This window comes from Misgurnus anguillicaudatus, chromosome 9 (genome assembly GCF_027580225.2).
Source record: "Misgurnus anguillicaudatus chromosome 9, ASM2758022v2, whole genome shotgun sequence".
NCBI classification, from domain to species: Eukaryota; Metazoa; Chordata; class Actinopteri; order Cypriniformes; family Cobitidae; genus Misgurnus; species Misgurnus anguillicaudatus.
Window position 1 is genome coordinate 32556998 of NC_073345.2, and position 21546 is coordinate 32578543.

At 36.7% G+C, this 21546-nt stretch overlaps 3 protein-coding genes across 7 annotated transcripts in view; 2 read left to right on the forward strand and 1 right to left on the reverse strand.

Annotated features, from left to right (window-relative positions):
• Positions 1-30: 30 nt before the first annotated feature.
• Positions 31-9603, forward strand: ccni (cyclin I). The gene is made up of 7 exons (XM_055179238.2): positions 31-281; positions 1059-1215; positions 3004-3138; positions 5538-5612; positions 6003-6143; positions 6907-7140; positions 8411-9603. The coding sequence occupies exons 2-7, from the start codon at positions 1102-1104 to the stop codon at positions 8828-8830; spliced, it is 1119 nt and encodes a 372-aa protein (XP_055035213.1). The 5' UTR covers positions 31-281; positions 1059-1101; the 3' UTR covers positions 8831-9603.
• A 3193-nt stretch (positions 9604-12796) lies between these two features.
• On the forward strand, positions 12797-16333 carry LOC129424146 (ankyrin repeat domain-containing protein SOWAHB). The gene has a single exon (XM_055180738.2). It carries the CDS (start codon positions 12900-12902, stop codon positions 14970-14972), a length of 2073 nt encoding a protein of 690 aa, XP_055036713.2. The 5' UTR covers positions 12797-12899; the 3' UTR covers positions 14973-16333.
• Positions 16334-19321: 2988 nt separating this feature from the next.
• Positions 19322-21546, reverse strand: part of shroom3 (shroom family member 3) — a 64402-nt gene continuing 62177 nt past the window's right edge. For all 5 annotated transcript variants that reach the window (XM_073871506.1, XM_073871505.1, XM_073871507.1 and 2 more), the window contains one exon: positions 19322-21533. In XM_073871506.1, the coding sequence (XP_073727607.1) occupies positions 21186-21533 (348 nt within the window). In that variant the 3' untranslated portion in view covers positions 19322-21185. The remainder of the gene's footprint in view (positions 21534-21546) is intronic.

Genomic DNA, 21546 nt, shown 5'->3' on the forward strand with positions numbered 1-21546 from the left:
TGAAGGTGCCTGTGTGCGTCGAAGGAGGTAGGCGGAAGGCTCTCCTTCCTTCTCAGTCCCCTCCTCGGAAGTAGACGTTCCTGTCTATATTCCGTTCATTTTATTTTTTAATATCAGTTTGGAAGGATCCCTTTAAGTTTTTTAAGCCCCTGCCAGATTTTATGTCGAAAATGGAGGCGAAGATGGACGCGTAAAAAGATGACGGAGTCCGATTTGCTACTTCATTTTACCTCAGTTTAATGGACCGGATGATCTGCGTTTCCCACAACCTTGCAGGGGAGGTAAAAAATCTCGCAATTGCTGAGGGATTGTATAAAGAAATCGTAGCATTTCACTCAAATAACTCACTCCTAAAGGATAAAATGTATACATTAAATACCTAAATGTCATTTTTGGTGTAGCTGTTTTTCGGTAAACAGGTTATTGTTGACGTATCGCTCTGTGGCTAGTCCGCTAGCACGCATTTAATGTAAACTGCGTCAACAGCGTCTTACACCCATATCATCTGTTTAATAATCATCTCTTTATATCACATAATACTGATATACACCAATATTCATATTCAAGGTATGAATTGAATCAGAAGTGTTTATTTTTTGTCCACACATTAGAAACCGAATGACAGTTGAGCATCACCACAAACATCAATCCAGATACATCGTAAATGTTGTTATGTTATGGATTTTGACAGTTATCGTCATGTAGTAAAGTTTTTATAGCTGCTATGATGATGGTTAAATAATAACTTACTTTATTAGTTAAATATATCTAAACATCTTCATATATATTGTATGTAAGAATTTTATAATAAATATAAATACAATTATTTATTATTTAAATAATTATTTGACAGATTAATGATATGCCCTATATATGCATGTATGTTTTACGTATATATGTGTTTAACTTGTTGTATGTGTCTGTATGTAAGAATTTTATAATAAATATAAATACAATTATTTATTATTTAAATAATTATTTGACAGATTAATGATATGCCCTATATGTATGTATGTTTTACATATGTGTTTAAGCTGTTGTATGTGTCCTATGTTCAGGTAGCTGTATCCAGTGGGGAGGTAGGCTTTTCCAGGGTTCGTGATGAAATTTGCCGAACCCTTGGAGAGCCAGAAACTGTCTTCTCTTTTGGAGAGGGCAGTTTCTAGGGAAGCCAAACTGTGGAAGGTTCACGTGCCAAAGAAACCTACCAACCAGGTGAGTGATACTGGGTGTGCTGATATATCCACATTGTTGGGTGTAACAAAAAATGTTTACATTGTGCGAGGCAGATAGCTATGCAGATAAATGATTCTTAGAATAATTTTTCCTGTATAGCTCAGTGGTAGAGCATTGCTTTTGCAGTGCAAAAGGTCATGGGTTTGAACCCAGGGAACACAAGTATTGATAAAAATGTATAGCTGGTAATGCACTGTAAGTCACTTTAGATAAATCGTCTGCCAAATGCATAAATAAATAAATGCAAAAATAAATGCATGTTAAATGCGGTCTCATTTTGTGGATAAAAGATGCGTGAATAGATTGAAATGTCATGAATAATCAATAATTGAGCCGGGCACAAACTAACACTTTTTGGCTTTGGCTGTATTATTTAAAAATATTAAATTTAAATTAATATTTTTTATACAATCAACACTCACATCTCTGCTGCAAATGAACACTTAAAGTTTGTTTTTGGGACCTACCCTTATCGTACAATTAGATCGAAAGTGACAGGAGTGCAAACTTTATTCACATTACCCCATAGGTGGGGTTAATTGTAACAAATAGACGGTTTGTTGTAACACCTGCTAGAAAATTTAGTTTAAACACAAATAATTCAATAAAATTATGTCTACTTAAGATGAATATTGTTTATATATCTGCCTATAATAGATAGATATCCACACATTCATCCATCCATGATCCTTCATCTAACCATCCTTGCATTATGCATCAATGCATATAAATAGATTTTTTTTAAAGTGACGCACAATTAAGGCAAAAAAAGCATAATTGTGAGTTATTTCCCTTGATATTGTATTAACAGCTATCATTTTGATTATTAATTTTTACATTGTTGTATTTTCATTATCATTGTATACCTGAGGCTTATTTGCAACACTGTGGGACAACTAACAACCCCGCTGTGTAAAAATGATTTCAATCCCAGCTATCAATTACTAAGATTTGCTGTCATGTTTCAAAATGCTGTTGTGTGTTAGATAACAAGACAGTGATTAAAATAATATAAGGTTTGATTTGGTGACTTACACACCCAACTCAGAAATCGAAAAAAGAAAACATACTTTCATGCCTCCTAAACGCTCTTTGTTCAATATCTTAACCGAAACACATCAAAACCTTTCACAAATTCGCAGGAGATCATCTTCTGACAGTAAGAGAAAAAGGCCAAAAGCACAGATTGCTCAGCCTGGTATAAATATCAAAGTCAAGTGCACGGCTACTAAATATGTAAATAAAGTAGCCGTGTTACATTTAACCCAGCGTTAGTTTGTGCCACGCTCACCCCTACTTTGTATTTGGCACTATCATGTACTGTGTGTTTTTAAAGTACATAAAGTACTCTGAAGGTCACAGATACGGTACTTTATGTATGAGATTTGTAAAACCAAAAAATTGTGCCCTGTACTGTTTAAATGCTACAGTCAGTCATAATTATGCTACGGTTCATAATCATAAGTCAAATAAAATGCTGAGATAACAGGCGGTCATGTGATGCCTGCGAAATGCAGTCTAAAGTCTCATATCTAATGATGATGTTTGATTTCACTTTAATTTCAATCTTTAATGTGGCCTTTCTTAGTCAGACTCGGTATTAAAGATATTAAGGTTATATTTTCACAGAATAATCTTTACAATATGCAGTAAATGAGTTGGGTTTTCACAGGCAGGGTCGCATATCTGCATGAATTATACTGGGTTTGGTGCTATTTTATGAGGCTCAGCAGATACTGATATCTGTTTACTGTTTTGATTTTTAAGGATACAGATATTTCCCCTGAAAAGCGTGATGAAGCCGTTCGGTGGTTGAGGGAAGTTCATTCCCAGCTGAAGCTTTATCCAGAGACCCTATGCTTGGCCATCAGCATACTGGATCGCTTTCTCTCCGCCATTAAGGTAATTTTTAAAACGGCTGTCCAATCCAGGTTGTCTGCCTCTGTCAATGATTGTGGTTTTACAACAATATTTTCTGTTATGTCAGCATCCATAGCAACTGTGCATGCAAAACAATATTGCGTTATCCAGGTTGCCTTGAAAAATATGTTTATATGTTTGTGTGCAATTGTTGCATAAAATTTACTTTGGCTGTTATCGTGCTAGAAAGCACTAAATAAGGTTGTATGACTATTTAATTAGTATTTGTTTAATCCTGTTTATAATGATGTGTCCTTTTTAAGCCTCAGAAAAGGTTGTAAAGCATTTCTTGTTGAAGAACTGCAGAGATCATTTGAGAATCTTAAAGTAAGAAACAATACAGAGATGCAGTTATTGTGGTTTTACTTGGGTTCTTACACTTTCAGGTTGTGCAGTTACATGGCAGTCGGTGTATATCAGAATAGCCCGTTTGCTTGGGCATCAGAACAGGAAATAAACACAGGAAGTGTATATATGTGAGAAACATTTGCCCTTTATTGTGTCAAACTCAGGGTGCGGGTGCAGTTTGAGGGCTGAGTCTTTCTAAGGACGTGGACTTTGAAGGCGAGACTCGGTCTTTGAAGGCTGCATCCTCTGATGTCCAAGAGGCAAACCGACATGAGACGATCTAGCCTACAGAGACAGTTGCGTCAGTTGCTGCTCCGCCGTGGCTGTCAGCGAGACACCACAGCGGAGACGTTTCAGACATTTAAAAATAAATATGAAGCCAGATATTTTTTCATTTTATTTGAGAGAATATGATGCGTTGATGCAGATGAACAGGATATTAAATTTAATAACCTTAGAAATATACAGAAGTAAAATGCGTCATGCACATTATTGCAGCAATAATATTAATTCACATCATTAAAGCTGACATAACACAAGACGTTTTTGCCAATCTTAATGTTAATCTTGCTTATATATAGAGTAGTATTTCATCATTCATATGTCCAAAGAGTCTTTCGTTTTGTCAAATTTATTAAAAAAGAAAAAACAGCCTTTCCGATTTTTGGCAAAAAAGGTCGAACACTTGAAGGCGTGCAGTAGGCGGAGCTGAAGAGTTACGAGTACGCGCAGCTTCGGATACTACTTTTGGATTTACAGCCGACATAAATGGAATTCAAACTTTAAAAACACTTTTTTTTTTAAAATAACCAGCCTTACATTATACATATGATCCACAATCGGATACTTAGTAATGGACAAACAGGAGCAATAGCAGCAACGATTACAGCAGGACGTCTCTGGTAATTAATCCTTGCTTGTTTATCCGCTATTTTAATAAAAAAGCAACATAATCCAGTTTTTAAACTGCATTTGCCCGTTTTAAAAGGTGTAAATGTTGTAAATGCAGTACAAAGTGCTGTTGTTGGTGTTGTTTACATTAAATGCACGTATGCGCGATTACAAACAAAAAAACGTGAGATTTTGAATTACTTACGCCTGTGGTTGTGACTCCTAAACAAGGTTTTTTAAAGTTTTGACCGCTCCAATAGTTGTAAAAAAAGTGGAAAGTCCGGCGTCAAACTGAGCCTTGTTTGTAAAGCAGTCCTCTCCGAAATACAGTCAGGGAACAAACAAACTCATTTGCAATTACGTTGCTTGCTGTCCGGTAAAAACGAACTGCATCCATTGTTGTCTTCTCCTTACATCCAAAAACACACTTCTTTTGTCGAACTATCTTGCTAAAACAATGTTGTCGCGTGCTCTGCAGTGATACCGGTGACTTTTACTCGACGGTGCAATGCTAATGCGCGTTCTCGCTCTCACTTGACGTGCAGGGCAGGTGTGCTTTTCTGGAGGTAAAGGCCCATAAAAGGAATATGGGGTCAATCAGTCATAACGGATACCCCCATTTGAAAAAAACTTTCCGAAACTTGTAGGACAAAGGAGGCGTGAGTTTGGCTCAGAAATACTCTGTTACAAGCTCAACTGCTTTTTTGACACCTTGCTTATGTTTAGCATAACCAACTCTTAAACTGTGTTAATAAATCAGAATGCATGAAATTGCATTAAACCTCCCCTTTAAAACGTCTTTTATAATATATAACAAATGTATAATTTGTTATAATAAAACAGTGACAATGATCTTAAATTTGCTAGGGTTAAAATACCCAGACATCACAGGCTTGGAAACTTGGAATAGCCGAGGCCGTGAAGGATTCAGGGGAAACGAAGGCTGCATGTGAAGGAGCCTTCGAATTGGGACAGCCTTCGTTGCGGCCCCTGTGACATCATTAACCTTCAAATACGGCCTTTGAATGACTCAGCCCCTGAATTGGGATGCACTCTCAGTGTGTGCAAAAGCAGTAGACCCAAAGAAATTGACACACTTGTTCATTGATCTCTCTCTTGCTGTGTCTCTCTCTCTTTTTCAGGCCCGCCCTAAGTACCTCCGCTGCATTGCCATCTCTTGTTTCTTCCTGGCTGTTAAGACCAATGAGGAAGATGAGGTGAACATAATATTAATATGCTGATCTACGATCAATTTTCCCCAGTCCAACATGTACATTTTTTATTATAAAGAACAGCTGAGCTGATTCATGGTTAGCAACCATCTCCTGATGGTAACTGATATTTTTCTTCTTGTTTCCACCTGAATGGACATTGTTGGTCTCGTATGTAATCCGATTAGGTTTGGCAGACCTCTTAAATTTGTTCTTGGCCAGAGTTTTAGTTGGCCATGTGATGTAGCTTAAATTTACTAAATCTGTTACATTAATTCAGTTAAGTCTTTTGCTAGATTTTTTCTATTATACAGTATAATAGTATATAATGGATGTTTATTAGTAATAGATCAGTATGGTTTGTGTGTTTAATCTTTGATGTGTGTGTTTCTATAGCGGATCCCATCTCTGAGAGATCTGGCATCCAGCAGCAAATGTGGCTGTTCTCCATCAGAGGTCTTGCGAATGGAGAGAATTATTCTGGATAAGCTGAACTGGGACCTGCACTCTACCACTGCACTGGACTTTCTTTACATCGTAAGTTCACTCACGCATGCACGCTCAGTACTCATGCTTCAAATATTAGCAACAAAGTCTCCTTAGGTCGGTGACGCACTGAAAGCGTGGCGTAAGCGTCTCAGCTGCGTGGCGTGTCCGTTTTTAATTCAGCTCCCATGTTAACAGGTTAGAGCTTGCAGACTGCATGCGTGAGACGCGCATCGCAGGCGCTTGAGCGGAAAACGCATGCATGCTAGAAATAGAACCGACGTCTATTTTCCTGCCAAAATAGAATAGGAAAATATGTTTATATGTCATTTTGTACACACATACATATTAATTGATGACATTTTTGATGTTTGAAAGTCTATTGGTTGACATAAATTCAGATATAAATGTAATTTAAATAAATAAATAAATAGTCTATTTTGCGGTCAATACTGTTGATGATGTCCTTATCAGTAGGCTTTATATTTATGCCTGGTCTGTTGGAGGCCTCCCTTTATGTCACCTACAGCAGCAGCGCGCCACGTCAGGCACGGTTCTGGTGTGTAAAGACACAGAAAACGCGACGCAGCCACCACGCAACTGAAACGCCACGCAACGCAGCCAGTGTGTCACTGGCCTTACAATAATTGCGGACTACATAAAATATTTGTAGTTTTAAAAAGTAATTTCATGCTGTAAAAGATGAGTCATTAGGTTAAAGTTCGTATTTGAAAATATACAACATTAAAATTTCTGTGTCAGTGCTTCTCAAATATAATCACACTTTCTTTTGTCTCCTTTTTTGTATCTCTAGTTCCATGCGATGGTTCTGAGCTGTAAGTCTGGGCGCCTCACCACGGTGTTGTCGGATTTCAACCCGTCACAGCATGTGGCTCTGCTTACCCAGCAGCTCCTCCACTGTCTGTCCCATAATGCCCTGCTGCACGTGCGCGGTTCGGTGCTGTCCCTCGCCCTCATCACGCTAGAATTGGAGAAACTCTGTCCTGATTGGCTCGCTCTCACTGTCAACCTGCTTCGCAAAGCACAGGTGAGACCTCAGCCTCTTAAACCAGATTTAACAGCTTGATTTATTACCCGTGTCCTTTTTGCTTTTTTAAATCATTTAGGTGCGGTTTTCCGGACAGGGATTAGTTTAAACCAGGACTAGACTTTAGTTTAATTACGAAATATAACTAGTTTTAACAAACATGCCTTACTTAAAACATTACTTTTGTGCATTTTGCAAAACAAAGGGTACTGATGTATTTTAAGATGTTGTTTTCAGTTTAGAGTTTCAGCTCTTAAATTTTTTTTCAGCTAGGACTAGTCTAATCCCTGTCTGGGAAACAACCCCTTAAAATTAAAAGCTATATCGTCTTAACAAGTTATTGAAATTGCAATTTGGTAACGTCCTTATTTCTAGTTTTGTTTTAAAGGTCTGTTTTAAAGGTTATATTAATATGTCGGCCAACATGTTTTTTAAAGATTGCATCAGCCACTGAACAACCTGGTCGAATTCACAGACTACTAAACCATCTACAGATATAAAAATAAATGTATAATGTTGAAACTAACAGCTGTTTGTTTCATACTCCGCTTGTCTGGAGGATTATGATACTACATACTTCCTTTTTAACATGTTAATGGTTATCGCATGCTTGTGGTTATGAAAAGAAATAATGAAGTTTAAAAGTTGATTGTTTGAAAGATAAGGGTTTAGTCCTGATATTTTTGAATACATGTCAATTTGAATGCAGAGACTGGTTTTAATTAACCTGTTTAAAGTTTAATTTAAACACACTAATGGGTCAAACAGTAGCTAATGATTATGCAAAATTTAGCCGAATTGTTGTCCTTTTTTAAGAACTCATTATCAGGGTCAAGCATTATTATCTATCAATTATATAATTTATGAAGTCCACTTCAGTTATCCAAGTTGATTAGTTAACTCTAGTAAGTATCATGAGATCACTGTCAAGTTACAACATTTATAATGTCACATTGCACACTTGATAGCATACAGAAAGGCTAGTCAGTGAAGGAATGGTGTCCCAATTATTAATATTAATAAAAGTTACCGTTTATTTAAGATTTATTGTTGTCATGATACATATGCTCTTGTCATTGTTGTCTTATTATAGTGCTGTTGTCAGAGATTAACCCACCAGGGGGTTTGGGTGGTATTTCTTTGTACAACCCAACCATGGTACAAGCACAGTAGCATACATCTGTTGCCGTATTGTTTATTAATATGATACATGCGCTCACCTTTATTTGCGAAGTAACGTGTTTCCCTATATCTTTGTCTTTTTTCTCAGATTGACAGTTCACAGCTGATTGGCTGTCGAGAGCTGGTTGCACGTTGCCTGTCCACACACAAGGCTTCCCTGCCTCCTAACACTGTGTACATCTGCCATCCCCTGCCCCGTGCTCCGGATCCTCGGGTAAGGGGAGCCCTGTCCACCTGGCAGGTCTCCCCCGATCCGACTGCACCGGGCTGTGACCCCCACCGACCCACTGACCCCAACATTACCCGCACCAAGCTTCCACTTTACTTCAAGTCCTCGGCCAAGCGAAAAGTGGAACACATGGAGGTGGATGAGTATTTTGATGGGATCAAGCGTCTGTACAACGAGGAAAATCCCCAGGAGGGGGCGCTCCCGTGCACGGGTGAAGTGACCCGGCAGAAGGCTGGCTCCTCCCCCTGCCCGCCTCTTCAACCTGTCAGCGAAACGTAGAGCAAGGAATTGCCTGAATAATCACACAACCGCAGCAACGGTGTTTGTCGACCTCAGAGCAGAAGAGAGCCAAAAATACTAACAAACATATATGCTGCATGATGCTGTTTCATGACCATTTACTGTGCATAAAGGTTTAAAAAGCTAGAAAAAAAACGATATACAGGAAAAAAGGTTTGGAAAAAAAGTAGAAAATATTCAATTGTTGCTGTTTGTCTCTTTTATCTGTATGCCAACTCTTTTGTTTTTACTGTCTATACTTCATCCTTAATTTTTATGTCTGTCTGTTTTTTTTTTGTCAAACAGCCCTCAAACTTTTTAAGGGCTGACTAAATGACTTTTATTTGACGTTTCATTTAAAATAGCCGTGGTTAAAGATGTATATTAGTTTTGTACCATCTCCATTCTCTTGGTCCGTGGCTTGGCCTTAACACTTGTTGTGATGTGTGTGTGAGCAATGATCATGTGTGTGTGTGTTGGAAAGGTGATAATTTCCCTATCACTTCCTTATAACTGAGCATTAAAAGTGTTATACATGGCCTGATTGATATTAGATGAATTGTTTGTCAATTGTTCTTAACATGATAATAAGCTGTGACTGTGCTATATTGAGTAGAATAAAATACAAAATAATATTCTGAATGAATAAAGCTTTAGACCTTCACCATTCCTTTGCTATAGCTGACGCTCTCGTCTGCTCTGAGGTGATGATAATAAACTGGACTGCTGCAGAGAAACCTCCCAATGCTCAAATAAATGAAAAAAGTACTGAACTCAAAATGTCTTGACCTTTTCTTGTGAGTGTGTCGAGTTAATCTTGATAAATGATCTGTTGTGTTGAGGTTACCCAAAGGATGCCATTATGCAGTAGTGTAATGTGAGATCTTAACTGGTTGGTTCATTGCACTGCCTGACACGAGAGAAACGGAGTGGTCATGTGATCAATGCATCAGACATGGGCTGCACTAGCTGGTTATCATTGATTTGCTGTAACAAATGAAAGGCACATGCTACTATCTAAAGCCCAAAAAGGCAATCTGCTTTTGCTTTGTGGAAACGTTGCACAGTAGTAGTAAACGGCCAAGTGTAAAAATATAACCAGTATAAGATGCAAGCAAATGATGCAAAGTTATTCCTGAAACTAATTTAACTATTCTGAGTCATCTTAGGAGTTAGGCTCTAGCTATTTGGTTTCACACTACCCATGCTAAAAATAAAGATTCTCACTTATGATTTTAGGTTCCCCAAAAAAACAATTCATTTAAAGGTTCTCTAAAGAACCATTTTTTCCCCCCTTTTTAGTCTAAGAGCCTTTAGTTTCTTGTTAATGGTCATTTATGGCAGGGGCTCTCAAAGTGGGCCCCTGGTTGTCGTCAATGCTTAGCTAATAAATTATATTTAATAATATAATTTATTATAAATTATTTATAATTATTATTATTTATTTATTATAAATTATATAATTGTGTTGTATTATTAAGAAGGGGATATTTACATATAGGACCATCTATGAACCATGTCAGTCTTGCTACTGCTCATTTTTGACAGCCTTTAAGATCATTAAATAATAAATGTAATTTGAACAGATTATCCCTCTTAAAAACACACAATTAAAGTCATGAGAGAATGTGTTTTCGTTTATCACTATGAAATAAGTATAAAAATGCTTAGTAACTGTTCCCTAGTAGTAAAAAGTTTGAGAATTCCTGCTTTATGGAACCATACAGTCAGAGAGCCTTTATTTGTATGAACATGTTGAACGTTTAATTTTAAAAACTGGTCCATTTCATGTTTTTTTTTAATGGTGCAATATCTTAATGTAAAATATGTTTTGGGTGTGCTGTCTTTTTTAATTGTTGTTATTTAATTTGTTAAGTGTGGCTCAGGTGTCCACAACTTTTTGGCACCATTCATGAGTCTGATTTTATTGACGCTTTCCTACTGAAAAAACTGAAAAACCTGTTAGCTGGTTTTAGTCTCCCAGCCTGGTTTTAGCAGGTGTAGCAGGCTGGTTTCAGGGGGATTTTGGACACTTTTTTAGCTGGTCAGGCTGGAAGGACAACTGACCCACCAGCTTGCTTTGACTGGCTGGAACAACCAGCTTAAACTAGCTACTTCCACTGTAAACCAGCTAAGACCAAGCAACCAGCTTTAGGTAATTTGGCCAAGCTTTCAGCCTAACCAAAGTCCTTTTAAGTCCGAACCACTAAGACCAGCTTGGCTAGCTAAAAAAGTGTCCAAACCCCTTTAAAACAAGCCTCCCATATGGCAAAAAAAATATTTTATTTTAAATATATTTAAAAATATATGATAAATTCTGAAATATATTTTAAAATAGGTTTACAAAAATGTATTTTTCACCAATATATTTTAGCCATTTTTTTCATATATTATAAAAAAATAAATCTATTTTAAAGCATTTATATTCACGTTAAATGCGAAGAAAAACTTTGTCGGGCGGTTTCCCAGACAGGGATTAGACTAGTTCTAGACTAAAATAAATGTAAGAGCTGTCCAAACTGAAAACAACTTGCACTGACATATCTTAAAATACATCAGTGACCTTTGTTTTGCACACAAAATGCATGACAGTAATGTTTTCAATAAGGCATGTTTATATTTCATAATTAAACTAAGGCCTAGTCCTGGTTTAAGCTAATCCCTGTCCAGGATACCACCCCTGTATGTTACAAACCTGTAAACATAACCGAGTTGAAAAGATTAAAATGAAATATATTTGCAAAACTATACTTATAATTTTATATTTTATACATACTTGTAAATTTTTATTTTGTCCAGAAAAAATATATTAAAATATACAATAAATTATCAAAAAAAATATGTACTGAAATATATTTCAAAATATGTTTACAAAAATTTATTTTTCACCAATATATTTTTTATGCCATTTTTTGTAAATTTATAAATAGGTTATATTGTAAAAAACAAATATATTTTCAAGCATTTATATTCACTTTAAATGCAAAGAAAAACGTTGTATGTTACAAACCTGTAAACATAACCGAGTTGAAAAGATTAAAAAGAAATATATTTGCAAAAATATACTTATAATTTTATATTTTATACATACTTGTACATTTTATATTTTGTCCAGAAAAAATATATTTAAAAATATACAATAAATTCGCAAAAAATATATGTACTGAAATATATTTCAAATTATGTTTACAAAAATTTATTTTTCACCAATATATTTTTATGCCATTTTTTGTACATTTTTAAATAGGTTATATTGTACAAAATAAATATATTTTAAAGCATTTATATTCACTTTAAATGCAAAGAAAAACGTTGTATGTTACAAACCTGTAAACATAACAGGGTTGAAAAGATTCAAATGAAATATATTTGCAAAAATATACTTATAATTTTATATGTTATACATTACTATATGTGCTAAATATATTTTGTAGAAAGTAAAGCTTAATCAAACTTTTGAATTTGAAAATAGACTTAGTTTTAACCTTCATGTATTAACATATATTTTTAAAATGTATTTCAGGGGCAACAAATACATTTCTAATTTTGCAACCCATACAGCAAAGTTTGTATAAAGTATAAGTATAAAGTTTATAAGTATAAAGAGCAAATTAAAACAGTATTAGATGAATGACTGAATAGCATACACATACAAATAAATGAGCACGTGTGTTGTCTTTTTAAAGTGTCCCTAAATGTCTTTAAAGTGCAAATGGTCATTGTACCCAATGGAAATTGTGCATGAAATATTTGTATTGGAATGTATGCAAAGTAAAGTGCAATGTCGGATGTAAACAAAGTCACAATATGTAAACAGACAATGCAACTTTTCTCATACTACTTCTGTTTCAGTCAGTTTATTGCTTAAAACATTAATACTAAAACCATTCATTCTAATACGTTGTAATAATTTATATGCGCGGGGTACGCTAGTCAGGTGCACAGGTGACGTCAGCACGCAGGTATGCAGGTGGACCTCAGAGAGAGCAGCGAGTAGGCGGAGTCGCAATGTGAACCGGAGAAACTGTTTGTCAAGCTCTTTCTGTTTGATCGTGAGATCCCGCGCAGCATGGCCACCGATTTCAACCAAGAGTCCGTCCTGCGATTTATCATCAACAACGGCGGCAGAGTGCGAAACTCGGAGTTACTGACGCACTACAGGCGATTCCTGCGCGAGGACGAGGAGAGAGAGCAAAACCGCGAGTTGTTTAAGAAATACGTCAACTCCGTGGCGACGGTGAGACAGGAGGACGGGGCGTCTCACGTCGTGCTGAGGAAAAAATACCTCGCGCACGTTGGAGACATCGCCAAGAACCGCGACCTCCAGAAAGATCCGGACCCTAAACCAGGGGTGAGTACAAACCAGCAATATAAACAAACTGCGTTACCCATCCAACCTCCTCAGACTCGTGTTGAGATCTTGCCTGTTGCTGGTATTGTGACCAAATACAACAATAACAACGATTCAACTCCCAGTCTGGAGAAAGATCTCCAAACTTCAACCCATAAGAGAGAACCACCTGTAATCTCAGTGTCCTGCGCTGAACAGATTCGTGACACATGTCCAGCTCCACCTGACATTGACAGTCGCTCGAGTGGGAGTGGCCAGAGTTTTGTACAGCCATGGGAATCGAAATCGCCCCGGGAGGCAACCGGGCTGGAACACAACAATATTTATCCAGGCAAAAAGAGACAATTACGGGAAGCAGATGGTTGCGAGCAGTCTTTTGTCAACTCGACGCATTGTGCTTACTATGAGGTTAGAGCGTCGCCTTCACCTGAAAAACCAAAAGTGAATTTAAACACGCCGGAGGCTTACAATAAACATTCTCAGGAGCCTGTTGCCAAGGCGTGGCCTCCTCAAGCATCTCTTGGACTGTCTCATATATCCACCTCTACCCCTTGTCTAGTGGACGTCCCTCAGTACATCCGCGCCCCCCTGTACACCCAAGCAGGGCTGAGCAAAAGCAACGACAGTCTACTGAAACCACATGTACCTCAAAATGCGCCTCCAACTTATCTGCAACTTAATCGCCCAACGATTCCCACCACTAGTCACGACAGCCTTTCAACCACCTCCATTTCTTCGCTCCTGTCCGACACGGGTTGGGCACCGCAGGGCTCCGGGCGCGACAAGTGGCCTAGCGATGAAGGTTTGAGGTATCAGGAGCTGCCAGGACAACAAGATGGGAATGATGTCCGTGCTTTCCTCCGTCGCAGTCAGGAGAACAGATTGTTGTCCCAGCTGCACCAACCGAGTCGCAGCATCGGACCTTTCCATCATTCCACCGGTCACCTCGAAGACGAGTCGAGAACGTCTTCACGTAGCGCGTCTCCAGAAACGGCCGCCCATTCTCACCTGCAGAGTCGCATGTGTCGGAGTCTCGGGGAAAACCTAGATCAGACGTTCCCGGGGGAAGCCGGCTCCACACGGCAAAACCGTCTTCAGCTGCTGTCTTCCACGTTGAGCATGGGAAATTTAGTTTCCAGCAAGGGGCATAGTTCCAGAGACCTCCTTTCGCCAGCCGGGTCCACACGAAGTTTGGGGCACGACGGGTCCTTCAGCTGCAAGCATTCCTCCGTCCCCCTTGACCCTCGAGAGCACGAGTGGTTTGTTAAAGCTGCATCAGGCACTTGGACAGACATCTACGCTCTCTTCAGAGATGATTCAAGTCTTCTGTATAAGCGTGACTTTATATCCGGCTTTACCATCCTGCACTGGATCGCCAAGCACGGTGACCATCGTGTTCTGAACACACTTTATTATGGAGTGGAAAAGGCCGGCATGACTTTTGACGTCAACGCCAAGACCTTGTGCGGCTACACGCCGCTTCACCTGGCGGCGATCCACGGCCACAAAAAACTCATTCGAGTACTGGTGCAAACGTACAAAGCAGACGTTCGGATCAGGGACAGCAGCGGGAAAAGGCCGTGGCAGTACTTGAGTAAAGATGAAAACAGGGATATCTTGGAACTCCTGGGAGCACCACAGAAAGTGATCAACTGTGGTACGGCAGTGCTGGACAAACACACTATGAGACCCGCAAACAGCAAACCCAATGTAAAGAGACACACGTCTATTGCTGCACTGTTTAAGCACAAGTCCCACTTGAGGGTCGCTTCTGGTCCTGAAGCTTTTTAGGCTCATGGTTCATATAGTATAAAGGTGGCACTTTTTGGGGTGAAAAATGATGCACTGTCACTTGTGTTTGTGTATGACACTTGGGTTTCTGTGCTTTGGAAAGCTTTTCTTTTGAAAGCAGATTTAAAGGGACAGTTCACCCAAAAAATAAAATTCTGTTCATATTTTTTCATCCTCATGTTGTATGAATTTCTTTTTTCGGATGAACACAAAAGAAGATATTTTGATAAATGATGGCTGATTGGAACCATTGACTTCCATAGTAGGAAAACAAAAATGTAATGGAATTCAATGGGTACCATCAGCCGTGTGCTTATCATCATTTATCAAAATATCTTCTTCTTTATTTATCACAATACTTTCATAATATTTGTTTTCCTACTATGGAAGTCAATGGGCACCATCAGCGTGTGCTTACCATCATTTATCAAAATATCATCTTTTGTGTTCATCAGAAAAATTAAATTCTTGCAGATTTACAACAACGTGAGGCAGAAAAGATGACCGATTTTTATTTTTGGGTGAACTATCCCTTTAAGTTCATGTATACCTCTCCTGTAATTTGCGAATATGTTAATGTGTATCGCATGAAAGCAGTGTTTTGCTTTGTAATGATGTAAACTGTGAATCCAGTCATGATGTCACAGATTGGGGATCCTCAGAAGTTTTATTCATAACAATTTTTCATTTCCTTTGCTGAAACAGATTTGTTTCTCTCTCTCTCTCTCTCTCTGGTCATTGTGTGTCCGCGCAAAATGAAACCCCTGTTTCACTATCATTTGATGTTTACATTGTTTTTTTTATATGATGGTGTCCATCTGTCCAGATATGAATGTGCTTATGTTAACTTTTCAACCCTGGATTTGCTCATGCTGAGAGCTCTCAGCTGGTTTAGTCGGTTTAATATTTAACTCACTCATCCTCCTTATCTTTAAAATGGGGGTTGAGAGAGAAACATTGCTTTCTGACAGTGGCAAGAACATTCCAGCATTGTTTGAACCCAAAGACCTCCTTTAAAATTATCCGCCCATTTGTTTTTGTTATTCCTCGCACTTTTGCATTTGAACACTATAGGTGGGAATAAAAGTTCTGTTTGTGTTATAATGATTTGTATTTCGAGTCAAACCTGAGTCTTATGTTATCAAACTGTATATCTGACAGGAGGGAGGGCAGGAAAAACAAAGTTTAGGAGTTTGGGTAACATCTCATGAGAGTGTTGTGTTTTCAGATGTGTTTGGACATGTCACGGGGTGTGTTGCTGTGTATTTTGCTGTGTTTGTGCTCGGCAGATTTATGTTATGTATGCACCTTTATACAAACTTTATTATTATATGAATTAAAGACTATACTTTGACCTTTAATGCTGTTTCAACTTTGTTTACCAGCGTGCATTTGCTGCTTTAATGTACAGATAATCAAGTATATCCCTGGAATTCAGTGGGGTAAACAATTTAACTGTGTTTCTCCTAAAGATATCTTTTTTATAGGAATGTATTAACACTGAAACATTAGTGAGAATTACATTACACGGCATGCTGTCTTTTTAATAATTCAGATGTTGTCGGCACACCCAGGTAAAAATAGATATGTACTAAAAATAAACTTGAATACTTAAATGAATAGTTAATTGTTATTGTGTGTTAAATAATATTATGAAAGTGATACACTACAAATATACTGATTAAAAGTATAGTTACTTCTACGAAATAGTACACTAAACATCAGTAATAATTGCATTTTTATTGTATTAAAAATAAACGGTGTCTCAGTTGAGTACACTTAGATGTACAACACGTCATTTTTTTTATTTTGCATGAAAATAATTAGGACTGTCAAAAGATTAATCGCGATTAATCGCATACAAAATAAAAGTTTGTTTTTGCATAATATATGTGTGTGCATGGTGCGTAATTATTTTGTGTATATATAAATACACACACATTCTTGTACGTTTTTAAGAAACTTTTACATATATATATATTTGAAGAGTTTCGTTCCAAACGAGATAACCACCGTTTTTTTAATTGTTCAGAAATCTTGTTTTTTGGTTGTGCATTCCAATTACTTTCAATGCAACTGCAGTTGGTTTGTTTTGATTGAAACCTTCATAACTTAAAAAATACAGCTAAGTAGCACCATAAAACAAAATAATAACATGATAACATAATAATAAACATGTTTTGACAAAAATGTTAAAAATGGATTTATCTCGTTTTGCAACGAAACTCTTAATTTATTGAGATTTTGATATATTTAATATTATATATATACATTAAAATATATACATGCATAACATTTTTCTTATGTATACGTGTATGTGTGTATTTATGTATACAAAATTATAACACACAATAGATACACAAATATATTATGCAACTACAAACTTTTATTTTGTATGCGATTAATCGATTTAATCTTTTGACAGCCCTAAAATAATACATTTTCTAAGTGTATCTTAAGTGCATTTTTGTGCACTTTTCACCTGGCCAGCCCTTATAAACATACAGAGCATATTGGTTTAACTGTTGATCTTGTTATTACTACATTGTTTGTTTAGTAGTTCCTGTTCACTCATCAGTTTCCTGTTGCGGTTTTCTTTAATGTACACTGTCAAAATTCCTTATTGCACTTACATTTTTAAGTTGAATCAAGTTGAATTTACAATTAATTTCAACTTTTTTGACTAGTGAGGAGTTGCTACAAATTATAAAAATAAAGTTGGATTAGCTTAAGTTATTTCAACTTTACTTTTATGGTCAGGAAAGTTGAAATTGAGATTCATTTATCAGTCACTCTTGATTATTATATGATTTATCTTAGCCAAGCATGAAAAGAAGAAAAATAAATATTTTCATGAGTTTGAAACATTTTCATTTTCATCTTTATTTCTGCTCTCACGTCCTGCCCTTGTAGTTGATTGAGCGACCTGTTTTGCACAAAGGCAAAACATTTACAACATGCCTGAAGAGTAACCAAAACATGTTTGGCATGTAAGAGTTAAATAGTTCAGATGTTTAACATATTTCATATTTAAAGCTTTCAAAGGCTGTAATGTGAAATATAAAACAGGTGTTTTGTATCAGATTTTTCTTATGTGTTTTGTTTGAATACATGTAAAAAATAACAACACCATCACCACCTATAGTCTTGCATTATTATGGTAAAATAAGAGTCATATGCAGTAATGATAATTCACTTATAATGAATAATAATGTTACTCAACTCGTCTTTCCCGTATTCATTTCATTTTGACCTAGTTATATTTGCAGATAAATTGATGTGTATAATCCTTTAATATGGAAATGATTTGTAAACCAAAAATAATCAGTATTTATTTACAGGGACAATGCACAATATATAATTGGACCAGATTATAGCCACAAGGCTAATTTACGTCTGTTGTCCCTTATGTAATTATTATAGTAGATCAACATTGGGTTGAGTAGACGCCAGGGAAAATTAAAGTTTACTTGAATGTACTAAAAAAATATACGTAAATTTTTAGTCAATTATTTTTGTGCTAAATAATAGTGTGAAAGTTAAACACTTCAAATATACCAATTAAAAGTATAGTTCTACCTTAGTAGTACATGTGCACTTGAAAAAGCATACTAAATATCACCATAATTGATTTTTAGTGTACTCACCCTCGACCACAAAACCATAAGGGCCAATTTTTTAAAATTGAGATGTATTTTTTGGATTAATATTTGGAGTCTGATGGTGCAAAAAAATCTAAATACTAAGAAATCACCTTTAAAGTTGTCTGAATGAAACGCATTATCTTTACTTAATAAAAACCCCCACAAAAACTATAATTTTGACTCATGCAATGTATTGTTGGCTATAGCTTAAAATATGCCGATGTGACTTATGAATTAAAATACCATATAGATAATTTATTATAGCATGTTAAAATTGCCAAAAATTGCAAAAATGTGCCGTTTTGGATGTGTCCTTTAAAATGCAAATTAGCTGATGAAATGCAAACACTGATCACCATAATGGTGGTTTGTTGTATTGAAACTCAATTGTGTTGTGAATTATTTGAGCTCCTTATGACATCATAAGGGGAGCCAAATTTCAATGACCTATTTTTTCACATACTTGCAGAGAATGGTTTACCAAAACTAAGTTACTGGGTTGATCTTTTTCACATGTTCTAGGTTGATAGAAGCACCGGGGACCCAATTATAGCACTTAAACATGGAAAAAGTTAGATTTTCATGCCATGGCTCCTTTAAGTAGAAAATTCGTGGATAAAAAGTGTAGTTAAAGTGTATTTTAGTGCACATTTTTACATTTAAGTGCAGAAAATAATATATATGACAGACAAACAGACAACGAGCTTGTATTTAAAAAATAGATTTATTTTGCCTTCCAACTGTGCTCTTCATTTTTAACAGCGTGAAGCTTGGCTGAAAAATCTGTTTAGATTCGACCTCTGTCATGGAAATCAATGTCACGCGTATTAGATCACAACCGCAGGCTCTTTACATAAACAAATCCATGACAAGCGCATCTAAAATCTGCTGTAGTGTGCATGTGTAGTTGTACGGGTTAGATATTTGATAAATTCAAAAAAGAAGAACTAAACCAAACAACAGCAAAAAAGTTGGCAAAATAGTTTGAGGATGTGCATTGTGATAAAACTAGGAAGGAAGCATAAACACCCTGTAATAACATTCACTCTTTCTAATTGCCATTGAAGCTACGTCCTGTATATCGTGTTTAAGTGCCATTAAACATCAGCTCAGGGAAATATTCACCGTTATAACAGATGTCATGGTTTAGCACATTTTATACAATGTTCTGCTTACTGTAATTTGCATACAAAAACCCAACATCTATTATTTTTAACCATCTACTTTAAAATCACGGGATTGTTCAGATTATATACAGCAACATACAGAGTAAAAAAAAAAACATTTCTAAAATCATAAATAATTGGTGCTATTGCTGTAAAGGTGCCATTTCAGATGACATTAGGGATTTATGATGAATATGAAGAACAGACAAAATGTGTGTTACGTGTTTTCTCTCTGTGACGTCAAATGCGATTCATCTTCGGCCATTACAGGGCTGTCTGGCATTTCTGTGCAAGCTCATGAGGATTTAAATGCACTGTGCATACTGTATCAAAATGCCCTTAAATGACACACAAAACCTGCCAAGAAAATGTTCGGGTCACATTTCACCTCAAATTCAATTTAAAAATCTATTTTGCATATAAAAGTAAAGTCGGGATGCACCGATACAATGTTTTAAGTACCGATATATTCTTTTGGTACTTGCTGATACCGATACCTGTACTTTTTTGTCATATGACAGTTTTGCAAAACCTACACAAACTGATGATTTAAGGTCAGCTACTTTATAATTTTGAATAACTATCTCAAAAGACATTATGAAAAATAAACCATTTTATCTGCTTGGAACAAAACTCATACTTACTCCACTACCAAACCAATGGCATAATAAATAAAGATAATGTGTATAATAAAAATAAACAAACATGTACACTGAAAAAATAAATATTCATTTAATTTACTAAATTTTTTATGGTAAGTGGTTGCAATCAATTCATTTAAGCTACACTCAAACAAAAAAATTGAAAAGCAAAACAAAACAAAAAACTTTTGTTTAAATGTAGCTTAAATAAATTGATTGCAACCACCAACCCCAAAAACTGGGTAAATTAAATAAATAATTTTTTTGAGTGTATAAAGAATAAGTTTGAATATATGCTGGTGTATTGAAAGTTCATTACGAGAGGTATTGGTTTTTATGTATCTGAGCACTTTTATAGTACATGGACGCAATATCGGTGCCGATACTGATACTAGTATCTGTATCGGTGCATCCCTTATTTTAAGGCTTTAAACATTGTGACATTATATTTGTTTTTAAAACTATTTATGATGTTAAAGCGGTGCTATATTACATTAATTGGAATAGTGAACGTAAAACCAGAAACACTTCAGTTAAAAAACCTAGGAAGACAAATGTGCATAATTTCTTTAAAATGTTTTCTTCAATTTCTTTAAAGTTTGCTTATGTTTTTGTCAGCCTGTGTGATATTGGGATTCCAAGTCACAATGTCAATCCTTCATTTAAGGCACTCTTCGTGTGCATTGTCTAAAAGTTTATTTTACAGTTTCCATCTCAACCTCCCCAGCAGCCCTGAACGCCATCGATCCATGACGTGCAGAGTCAGAGTGAGGTCACAGTGGTGGGGCGTGGCGAGTGGGCGGGGTTAAAACTTTGTGAGGTCATTGAGGTGGGCTCAGCGTTCTTTGGCTGGGATTCATGGGGAAGGTTCTCCTCCAGCCTTCGCACCTGCTCCTCCCCCTGGCGGATGAGCTCATCCAGGTGGCGTTGTCGTATCAGCAGGGCGGGCTTTATGCGGATGTAATGCTGGTAGTCGCGCAGCTGCGGTCCGCTCAGGTAACCCGCCAGGATGTCCAGAACGAGTCGCTCGCGCCGATCCAGGTTATCCTTCAGCTCGCGAGCGTCCTCGTGCTGACTGCACAACTGCTGCCGTTTCAGCTGCAGGGACTCCTGAAGATCAACA